General features: G+C 39.5%; 1 protein-coding gene across 1 annotated transcript in view; it reads left to right on the plus strand.

The window, feature by feature from the left end:
* LOC104278774 (homer protein homolog 1) overlaps window positions 1–9,972 on the plus strand; it is a gene marked incomplete at its 5' end in the record, with an annotated part of 45,803 nt that extends 35,831 nt beyond the window's left edge. The window contains one exon of the mRNA XM_009875858.1: window positions 9,798–9,972. Within this exon, the coding sequence (XP_009874160.1) occupies window positions 9,798–9,972 (175 nt within the window). The remainder of the gene's footprint in view (window positions 1–9,797) is intronic.
* Window positions 9,973–12,284: the final 2,312 nt, after the last annotated feature.

The following is a 12,284-nucleotide window of genomic DNA, read 5'->3' on the forward strand; positions in this document are numbered from 1 at the left end:
ATGAAACTTAATTAAATTTGCCATGCTCTCACTTAGCTTCTGTTCCCTTAATCAAATAAAATTATTTTGTGGCAATTCATCTCCTGCTAACTCCAATTAACGCATGTCGTCGTTTTTACTGGGATAAGCAAACTGGCAATTGTAATGCAAAAACTAATTGCACCAGTAGTTATTATTTTATATTGTGAGATAACTTAATGGACTAGCTGAGTGGAGGCCAAATACTTGTAATTCCGTATCTTTGTGAAACTGCTTAATCACATACGAGTATTTCTGTAAGTCATTCTATAGAACGTCTTTCTGTTGCTGGTCGTGGGGTTGTGAGGCCCTGCAGTTGTAGTGATTGTTCTGCTGAGTTCAGCGTTTGCTATGAAAGTAAGACAGGGACCGGCATTGAGGGGTCATAGAGTCTGAGCTGTCCTGTGGTGTCATTAACAGAAGGGTCAACTGAGATCTAAAATAGGCACTTGCAAATCTTTCACAGCTGCTTTCTTCAGCCGAGGCACATCACGTTCCAGTTGAAGCTGTGACAGTAGGTAGAAACACAGGCAGAGGCTTGTGCTGAGGATCTCCATCCCTTGCACCTGGTGTATGTCAGATTTACAGGGCTAGGAGAGGTCCCATTAGGCACCTCACGGCTCTACATGTGGCTGCAGTTGCACAGAGCATAGCATTTACTGTCTGCATGCTGCTGCAAAGCTGAGGATCTCCGCTGAACTCCATGGAATTGACCTGTAGCTGCAGGAGCCTCGCGAGCCACGTCTCTACAGCTTGAATAAAATGGGGCTTGGCACTGAGGGCTGTGGGCTGAACCCTTTCTGCATGTCACAGCAATGACGCTGGATCTGTTCTGTGCTCATGTAGCATCCTTGCAGATGTGAGACACAGTTGCTGTTTTGTATGGGGTCCTTTTCCAGTTCCACATACCCGCAATGATGTGAGGGCTGCCGTGCTACCCACCCAAGTGGGGTTTCCCTTGCACGGTGTGCATTGCATGCCCAGAAGTATTTCAGATGGGTATGGGGGGGTTGTAGATCATGTAAAATCTTGGAATACCATAGACATGGACGGGCTCTAACCTGCTATGTGCATACTATTCTTGCGATCTCTCTGTCCATCTCAGATGGACCCAGGAAGTTTGCAGAGAGTGCAAACTCCCCCATCCATACAGCCTTCAGACGCTTTTTAACCCTCTTTTACTTAGTGTGGAGGTGTGGTCACTGGGAAGAGGGTTGTTCCTACCACAGCATTTTTGTGGTGAAGTTAGGGAAGGTTCTCAAACTCACGGAGGTGTAGTTGAGAACACAGTTTGGCTAAACTCTTAAAATTGGAGGAGCATTCAATGACTGAGAGCCCGTGTGAGAGAAGTTTAGGGCAGTCAAATAGTCTCTTCTGTTATGTTGCTGAGAGAGCGTGTGAATTGGTTCAATGCACATAAATTGTTGTCGTGGGTAGGATTTTTGAAAGAAGTATAAGGGTTTCAACTAGCCAGGGGCCTCAACAAAATTAATCCATACAAATTCAAAGTGTAAATTTACAGTTAGACAGCTTTAAATTCTTGTGTACAGATTAGTTCCAGAATGAGAGTGGTCATAAATAAGATCCTTTTAGTGTCAGGGTCACTGTGTTCTGCTATCTTACTTGACGATAATCACATCATCTAATTGTTTTCCTGAACTGCTTAAGCGCCATCGATGCCAAAGTCACTTTGACTTTCTTCATAGACAAATACCTCGTCATTTTGGAAGATGGCTTGTAAGTTCCTAAATAACTGAACTTGCTTTTTAACACATAGTTTTGTTGGAAGATTTAAAGTATTCAGCACCATAGCAACAGCAAGGGATTATGCCTAGTGTTTAATGCACTAAAAAAACTTACTGGGTATCAGTTGTGAAAAATAGGAGATACATTACAGGCACGAGGATAAAATACTTGTAGCAATACTGTTAAGCAATTTCATTAAGGGAGCAAGGGCAAATATTTTTTTATTATTTTTTCAGAATGTGATAAATATTAGGTCTACAAGGTTTTACTGTTCAGTGCAAAACAAAGCTAGAAATTAATTAAATATGCTTATCCTGGCAAAGGGCTAAAAGTTGTAAGACAGAGTTACTGATTTTGATTTATACTTTATGGCCTTCATGAAGAGAACCTTCCATCTCTTTACTATATAAAATTCAGTGACTACATCAGAAAGGAGATCTTTTAAACAGAATACAATTAAAAGTTGAGCCTCTTTAGAGAAATCAAGGGTTTTCTTAATGGTACCGTGATGATTCAGGTTAAATACAAGTCTTTTGCAGTGAGATACAGTGTACCAAAGACATGCATAAAAGTGTTCTAACAGTATAAGCTTAATGAGCCAGAGTTTAAATGTCATAGAATCGTAGAATCATAGAATTGTCAGGGTTGGAAGGGACCTTAAAGATCATCTAGTTCCAATCCCCCCCGCCATGGACAGGGACATCCCCCACTAGTTCAGGTTGCCCAGAGCCCCATCCAGCCTGGCCTTAAAAACTTCCAGGGATGGGGCTTCCACCACCTCTCTGGGCAACCTGTGCCCGTGTCTCATCACCCTCATGGGGAAGAACTTCTTCCTAACGTCCAATCTGAACCGATCCATCTCCAGCTTCAATCCATTCCCTCTAGTCCTATCACTACTCGATATTCTAAAAAGTTCCTCATCAACTTTCTTGTAGCCCCCTTGAGATACTGGAAGGCAACAATAAGGTCTCCTCGGAGCCTTCTTTTCTGCAGGCTGAACAAGCCCAACTCTCTCAGTCTGTCTTCATAGGAGAGGTGCTCCAGCCCTCTAATCATCTTCATGGCGCTTCTCTGGACACGCTCCAGCATGTCCATATACATCTGCTAGTAGGGGCTCCAGAACTGGACGCAGTACTGTAGCTGGGTTCTCACAAGAGTGGGGTAGAGGGGAAGAATCACCTCCCTCGACCTGCTGGGCACGCACCTCCTGATGCAGCCCAGGACATGATGGACTTTCTGACTGGCAAGTGTGCACTGACAGCTCGTGTTGACCTTCCTGTCCACCAGTACCCCCAAGTCCTTTTCTTCAGGGCTACTCTCAAGCCAGTCACTATTTGCATTGCCTCCTTCATCTTTTTTGTTATCATTTAATTTGTCATTTAACTAGTCTAAGGAGCTGATTCACAAGTATGTTTCTCTGGTTTTGTGCTGATGTAACTCCACTGAGATTGTGTAGATATTCCTTATCCCAAAGGGAAGAACGGATCTTTCATGCTCTGTTAATGTTCCTACTTCTCTCCCCAGGGGACCTATCCGCCTTTGCTAAAAATTCTTTTGAATACTCTAATTAAGGATAAGGATCTCTTTGAATATTAATTAGTTTTTTTATTGGCCTTACTCAAAATATTTAACTCAAAGCAATTTCCTGCTAATTATCTCTTGATTATAACTTTGAGAGGATTTACCTTTTTTTAACAAATTCCTGTTTATCAAATATGATTTTCTTTTGTATGTGTCCAGTTAATCACAACTACAGATAAGACAGTAAGCAGTAGCTGTAAAGAGGCAATTTTGGTTTGTTTCATAAGTTTTCTTCTTACAAAAGCTGTCATTCTTACTGTAGCTTTCCCTCTTCTCCTGGTCTTTAATTATTTAACTATACCGTAGATGACTGTGTCCCTTGTGAACGCAAGTTTAGAATCTTTTGAGTGGACTTTTTCAGGAAGACAGCTTTGTATGAAGACTGAAATGGTAGAACAAATCAAAACATTTCTTTCTTTCCTCTTCCTGGAATGGTAAGATAGGACCTGATCTGCTCCACTGCTCAGTCTTTAGCTTCCCATGCATTCTAGAACTCCTAACTAGGTATAATTAAATAAACGACAAAACCCATTTCTGTTTCCAATTTTGTTTTGAGTGTTCAATAGAGATGGAGACACTTCCATATCATTACCAAGGGCATATGGTACTTTGGACTAGCAGCAGCTCAAACTCTAAAACCATCATGTTGGACACCTTTATACCATGAAATAATTTTACACATTTAATAGTTTACTGCTGAATATGCCCTCTGAATTCTCTAAAAAGGGGTGAGATTCCCCAGATGCCAGTTTAAAATCCAGACGCAAAGTAAGGAGCTTAGCTCTCATTCTCAGCATGAAGGGGAAGGAGACTTCTTGTGAGCTTTGTAGATATCTTGAGGGGTGCTGCACTCATCCTCCATGCCAGCAGAGTCAACATCTAGACCTACCAGGACAGTCACATTGTTCCAGTGTAGGCAGTAGCAAGTGTAGCCCATTGCAGAGATCTCTCCCTCCCAGCCTGGGACCTGGGCATTACCTGATGCTTGCTTCCTATGGAGGATTTCATAAGGACCTTGTGCAGAATTCTTCCCCAGATGCACCAGCGAGTTTTACATAAACCTGAACATTTGCCTTATCCTTCCAAAGAGAAGAAGCTACACTACCTGAATTCTCTAGATACTCAGATATTATTCTAACAGAACCAAGTCGTTCACAGTCCCTTTTTGCTTCCGTAAGCTTGAAGAGCTGCTCCGTAAGGTTCACCAGAAAGGCTGTCAGAAATGATCACCTCCTTGCTGCCAGAACAGCTCATGCGTTGCTACCAGCTGGTTGACGTACCTCTCCCGCTGATTGGTAATGCTTACTCCACCAGAATCTTGGGCTGCTTCCAGCCCGTGCCACTATTTATAATCTGGGCAGTAGCTATAGGGACTCTGCTCTGTTCGTATTTGTCAAGTCTTAGGGATTTAGTTACCATAGTAGGTGCCAAATTTTGTAGTGAAAGCACTCCATTCTCTAGTCAGCTGAATTCCTCCTGATTTCTGCTATCTCAAAACAGCGCTGCACACCATACAGCTGCAGTGCAGATCACAGTGACACCTGAAGAAGAGAATTTACATGCTCTTGAATAATTATAGTTCTTTGAAACCATGACTGCACTATAGTAAGAAATCCAGTTTTCGAATTAATTCATTTTATGCAATGAATCCCATATTAAACCCCATGAAATATTAATAAAGCAGAATTCTGCACACATTTTATTTCTCTAAATCTCAAATAAAGCTTAAACGATGTTGGTACTGCATGCAGCTCAGCAAATAATGAATAGGCAATACTGATTCAAAAAGCAGAAAACATCTCTTGATTTCAGCTGCTTTTGTTTCATGAAGGCATCTCTCAAAATAACTTCATTCTGAATGCAACTCATTAATGTGTGCTCCCCGCCCCCTGCCTTCACAAGCCTTCTCCAACTGGCTGAACGCAGTGGCTGAAGCTTTTCGGATTAATTTTCCTTAAGTGACCTACTTTGCAGAGAAAGATAATCATGCATTTATAGCCTCTGGCACTCTATTCAGGTCACAGATGGACAGATAGCAAGGCTATTCCTCAGTGACTTACTGGGGTTGCAACTAATCCCCAATGAGAAAGGAGATTGGCCTGATGTTAATTGGTCAGAATGCCTGCAAGTATGGAAGATCATTGACTCCTACTGTAATTTTCAGGGGTGTTACCATTAGGCTGTGTGATACCAGCCAGCAGTCCTAGGAGTATTTTGTGATAGTGTCTGAATTACCGATGCCGCAGATGTTAAATATCTGACTTTGAATTCTTAGTCTTGACAGTGAAGCACCATGCAGTGTTCTGACTGAGAGCATGTCTGATACTCCACACATACCACATACTGTGGCCAGCACCAAGGGTTGTCAAAAGAGTTTTCACTTTTGGCTCACTAACAAATGCTCGCAATCCCATGAACAATTGTCATTGTCAAGATAGTCTCATCAGACCTAAACTTCTGTTTAAAGCTTTTTTTTTTTAATAGCATGATCAGTTAAGCCAATAAAACTCACGTTTTGCTACTGTCCAGTAGAGGCCCATTCTCCCTGTTGTTCTGGCACTAATGTAGTAATGTATGCAAAACAGCGTGTTCTCTTATTTTCAGATGTTCAGAAGTTTCACAAGGGAAATGACCAGACTTTGTTCTCTGCTAAGGTATTTTTAAAAGTTTGCTGGAGCTTTCCATGCTGAGAAACAGGCAACAAGCAGGAGTGTTAAGTATGACTCTTTTTTTAAAGGACCATCTTGAAGCTTTGAGTATGCCAGGCAGGCAGTGATGTTACTTCTGACAGGTCTGAAGAAAATCTGTTAAAACTGTGACACTGCCAGCAAAGGGGTGGGTGGCTTTCAGAACAAAAAAAAACGTGTATGCACGTTGAATTCTTGCCACACAGGGCTGCAGATGTGTATGCCCATGTCCCCCACTGAATACATACAGATTTGCTCTTTCCACCGCAATGCAAAACTGAAGACTATTCTGGTAGAAGTTGGTTTGCAATTTGGATCAATTTGATCACCAAGTAGGTGTTTATATTTCATCTGCTTCCTAGAACAAATTATCTCAGAACACGAGGGTTTAATTTAGATATTTACAGCTGTTAAGAAAAGCTGAAAGAGCTGTGCGGGTGTTTCCTATAAAAGAATGTAATGCATCGAGGGCCTGTGGATGATGGTGAACTAATTATCTCTGAAAATTAAAGCCCTGAGTTTGTCCAGAGGACGACTAAACTGTAGGCAATGAGTGTTCCTCCATAGGCTACTTCAGTAAACCCCAACATCAGCATCCCTTCGGAAAGAGAATTCTCATCATGTCTGAACAATGTGTTTCTCAGCGTTTCCTCTGGAAGCGTTGATGAGTGAACGTAGCTCTGCAGGTGTAGGCAGCAATGGAGATACTTTTAAGTCCATCTTAAGAACAGCCTGCTGAGGGTGTGCTTTTATCCAGTTCTAAAATAATTAATCTAAATACAAATAAATCCACTGCTAACTTTGTGTTTCCTGGTGTGGTATCCATAACATCTTTGTGTTTTTGTCAGAGAATGCAAGAAGAAACAAGTCTAAATAATTGAGCAGCCATTGGGTGTTATGAGATACAAAACTAGACTGGTTTAAGTAATGTGCTTCTATTTTATGGAGCCATAGCAGAATCTGTAGAAGATACCATAGAAACTATTTGTAGAAAAAAACAGCGTATGTTTTAAAAAAAACAATATCTGCATTACAATTGACATTTTCTTGCCCGCTATGTAGATCTCTTAGGGATAAAAAGTACAACTGAAAAATAACACTGGTGCATTCATATTTTAGACAACCAATTTAAAACCAACCAGCTCCAAAGAAACCTGCTAACTTTTGAACCACGGTAACCATAGCAACGATACAAAATATGTGCTTCATATTTAATGCTGACATTCCAATATACAAGTAATAATTTAAGACCTTCTGACTGTTTTGTTGGCAGAGTAGTAAGGGCAGTGGGCAAAGGTGAAACAGGACAGGAATCCTCCTTGCATTGTTACTCAGCACTACCTGAGAGTCTGTCTTCTGGGTTCTTCATGGCTTAGAAGTTTACCTTGTATCATGGTTATACACACTATTGCATTGAAAAAAAAATCCATTCACCACGTCCATTTGCATATTAAATTAGGATATTAAGTCATCAAATGGTTCTAATCATTGTCCCAGATACAAAGCTTTTAATCTGATGTGTTGCATCAATATAAAATCTTATGTGTCTGTTTCTTCTGTGGGGAAAGATGAGGAGTAAGGCACATTTTGTAAAGGTGTCAGGCATGCTCAATTTGCTACTAGTCCTGCCATAGCAGGACTACTAAATAGAGCTACTTACTTGCATGAAATATCTGGAATGGATATTTGTTTGCCAGATCAGAATGTCAAGGAGGAGTTATGAATATGATAATTAACTAGGGGTTTTTTAGCATATTTTTATAGAATTTATCTTCGGCACTACTGTAAGTGAAAAGTAAATCTGATCAGAGAAACGGAAGAGTAGGTGTTACAGAAGTTCTCATCCTCTTTGTGAGTCCGTTCCCCGATGAAGTAAGATTATCATTCTTTTAGTGTAGTCATTTAAGATTTAAAATTTCCAGTGGTGAACTTCTGATTAGGGGAATAGATCATGAAATGCAAGAGCAGTTTGAAAGATCTTGTATTGCTCTTCTGAAGGAACATGTACTTCTGTTCACGGGGACGAAGCAGCGTGCTTGGAAGGAAATGCTGGAGCATGGAAGAATCAGACATCTTGTATTAGTGAAACAGTAGATGTGATATGAAATGGTAATGAATGTTCCTTGGTGGCTGATTGATTTTGAACACCTAAGGAGCATTTGTAGGAGTCATAATATTTTTGAAATATGCTTTGGTGGGATGGGCTGTGCATATATGCATGAAATGGAAGAAACAAACTCTGTGGACAAAATGATGACAGAATATTTCATTGTTCATATGTACAAATTTCAAATAAACTCGTAAACTTACATGTAGAATAGTAATAATATATAATTAAATCAAGCATCTTAAAACATATTTACTATAATAAAAAAATATATTATAATAATTCATTCTAATTCATCACAAACCTATAAACAAAATCATTTTGGCCAGAGTTACAGATCTTTGGTTTTCAATGATGCCTTTAATAATAAGCCAGTTGGGCAGAATGAAATATTTTCTTTATGTATTTTCCATGTAGGTGTGCACCTCATAGGTTATGTTAGTATTATGTAAGTAGATGTTAATGAGCTATTTGCATACTGACATGTTCATCTGATGTGTCTGAGATGTTTTCCCCCTGCCTACTGAGTGCAAAGATAGGGCCTGTGGATGATGGTGAACTAATTATCTCTGAAAATTAAAGCCCTGAGTTTGTCCAGAGGACGACTAAACTGTAGGCAATGAGTGTTCCTCCATAGGCTACTTCAGTAAACCCCAACATCAGCTGCTTCTTTGCAATAAAGTAATAATGCCTCTGTGCGCCTTGTTCTTTAGTCTCCTTACTGATATTACTGAGGAAAGACATATTAAAACTATTATGATGTTGAAATTCAAGATATTTGAGTTTTCAAGTTCGAATTAAATATGGTATTTAATAAAGAAGGTATATTTCAGGGATAGAAGGTTTGCATTAAGATAAGTAAGCTGTAGTTCTAAAGCACTACATTAGCTTTCTTTACTCAGGTTGGTGATATACAGTTTTCTACAATATATTTCATAAAGTAGATGAGAAAAGCACTTTCACTCAGTACATATGTATTCAAATAATGACTAATCATATATGTATTCTAGAATTACATGTTGTTGCTTTTGGGAAGCTGATGTAGATTTCATCATCCTTAACATATTATTAAAAAAAATACCCTGTTGAACTGGAAGAGTAGAGTTTTTTTCCCAATAATCATCTATCTACATTTTCTGAATTTATAATGTTGATGATTTGAGCATTTGGATTCTCATTTGGACAGCCAGTCATAGGATTTTTGCGTAAGTCTGTTAGTCTTGGATATTGTATCTCTTTATCTTGTGCTTATATGTATAAATATCTTTGGTTTTAACTCTTTATCAGGGAGCATAGTGATAGGATGGGGAGTAATGGTTTCAGACTGAAAGAGGGTAGATTTAGATTAAATATTAGGAAAAAATTATTTTCTGCAAGGATGTTGAGGCACTGGAACAGGTTGCCCAGAGAACCTGTGGAAGCCCCCTCCCTGGAAGTGTTCAAGGCCAGGCTGGATGGGGCTTAAGCACTGTGGTCTGGTGAGAGGTGTCTCTGCCCATGGCAGGGGGCTTCAAACTAGATAATCTTTAAGTTCCCTTCCAACCCAAACTATTCTATGATTCTATGATTTTGAAAAAAACTATAAGACATATTAAGAAGAATTTTGAAAATTAAGAGATCTAGCGACCAGTCTGACCAGTCTCATTCTATCTCTGCAGTTCGACAATCAGCAAGCACTGGGAGGCAGAGCTGGCCACGCTCAAGGGTAATAATGCTAAGCTCACAGCAGCCCTGCTGGAGTCCACTGCCAACGTAAAACAATGGAAACAACAACTTGCTGCATATCAGGAGGAAGCAGAGCGTCTTCATAAGCGCGTAAGTCAAGGCAAATAGCCAGGATCCTTGAGGTGGAAGTGCTTTTGACTGTATTTGTTAATTTTCAAGTAAGACAAATAAGTGTATTGCTGGGGTTTTAGGTTAATCTTGGAGACAGAAATTAGTTATTGCTTTAAAGCACACAGAGTTCCTCCAGTGGAAAAATTTTTACTTTGTAGTTCTTTTTCTTCAAAGGGTATTGTTTCAGGAACAGTTATCTAATCTTGACATGTTTGCCAGCATTTAATGCTATCACATCTGTTTCAGGACCTTCTTCATAGCATTACGCTTCAGTCCCTCGCATTTAAGCCCACAGAAACTTGACATCAAATCTGTTAGATAAAGAAACCTTGTTGGAGTTTCAACATATAACAAAGATGAACATCTTCCTCTGATCCTTGCATCTAAAGAAAACTGAACGTAGATTCAAGATCATTGTATGCTTTCATACAGTAAGGCCTCAGTCCTGTCCCCTTCACTGTAAATTTTGCAGAGGTCATTTGGCAGAACAGAAGTTGGTGCACAGTGCGAGAAGGAATGTCTGTGTGTGAGGGAGGAATACACATGCAAGGTTGAAGGCTGCATTATTAAAACCAGTATTTACACACATGTATAGTATATATATACACAGTCTACATACAGATGATATATATATGCGTGTGTGTGTATGTGTATGTGTGTATGATGTATTGTGTGTATATGTTATACAATCTATATATATACACATATGTATGTATAGAGATATATATATATAGTATAATCTGTTCACCTTTATCCACATGAATTTGTTGTCATATCTTAGGACACATTTTTTTGTGCAAAATGAAGGTAAGATTACCACATGTGTGGTGGGAAGGTAGCTTCAGTGAAGCTGCATTACGTTTCACGCAGAATCACAGAGTTGTTGAGGCTGGAGAAGACCTCTGAGATCATCAAGTCCAGCCTATGACCCAACACCACCACATGGGCCAGACCACGGCACTGAGTGCCACATCCAGCCTCTCCTTAAACACCTCCAGGGACAGTGACTCCACCACTTCCCTGGGCAGTGCATCTCAATTTTGTTAGTATCATTTAACTTTGAAAAATATCAAGGGATGAACTTAGTTTAGACAATAAAAGCAGAAGTAGCAAACATAACAGGCCTTTTAATTTGATTTTCTGTGCTGTACCCACCTATATGAAATAAAGTATGGTGGTTACAGTTAGGCATATCCAGTGAATTGCGAAGGGTTCTTTCAGACCTGCACAAGCTTGTCCAGCTGGAGGCTTCTAGTAGTCCCCAGAACAAGGCTCATTCATCTGACCTGAGGGTGTGAAAGAGTTGCAAGAATTCTCCTGAGCTTGAGAAACCTGAGGAGCTGGAAGGTTGTGGGGGTTGTCCTATACCAAGACTAACTTCCAGAAAAGAATCCTGAAGTCCCAGTCAAATTATTTGATAGGGAAAAATGATGAATTCTGATGGACAGTAGCTGTGTGTGCCATAGCTTGCTGGACAAAATGCATGAAGTATAATTAAAAACTAATTCTTTTGTGAAGTGCTTTCAGTTCAAGAAATTGACAGTTGCTGACAGAACTGCTTTGCTTCAGAAATTTTCCAGTCAGGCACAAGCTTGTCATGTGAGGCTTATACTATATACAGAGAGGGACTCACTTTGTCTGTCATCTCATTTAAGCTTCCCCTTCAGAAGGGTAGGAGCTCTATGCAGTGCTCCAGGTTTGACTAGATGATAATAGTCATTATTGATAAAATTATTTAAATTACAGCCTTGTATTAAAATCACTGAACTACAGATGTTCAGGTTGATTTGACCACCAGATAGACTTTATATTAAAGAACTTATTGGTAGAATGTGGACATAATGAGTGTGTATTCTTCCTAATAAAATGTATTAACAGATTTTGTTGCAAAGCTGAGACAATACAGTCATTACCTAAGAATGAAAGGAAAAGTAACACACAAGAACAGCTGCTCCATTTGCTGTCAGGAGACCCAACCAGACAAGACAGACAATGAGCTCTTTTTCTTGATATTACTCTCACTTTTATTCAAAATTATTTAAAATTTGTTATTGAAAATACAGTTAATAAATATAGGAATTTTTAGCACATCACTTTGCTTTTATATGTTACTAGAGTTTATGGAAGTAATAACCAAGTCATTGTAGCTACCTTCATTAATACCTGATGTTTTTCGTAAGCTTTGCCCAGCAAATTTCCTGCAATTATTCTGTATTTGAGGGAACACAAAATCTTATAACATGGGATCATCTACACTATACTCTTCTGATCACCATTTACATGCCTTTGTTAAATGTTTCTGTAATCTG

Source organism: Apaloderma vittatum, unplaced genomic scaffold (genome assembly GCF_000703405.1).
Source record: "Apaloderma vittatum isolate BGI_N311 unplaced genomic scaffold, ASM70340v1 scaffold4799, whole genome shotgun sequence".
Classification (NCBI taxonomy): Eukaryota; Metazoa; Chordata; class Aves; order Trogoniformes; family Trogonidae; genus Apaloderma; species Apaloderma vittatum.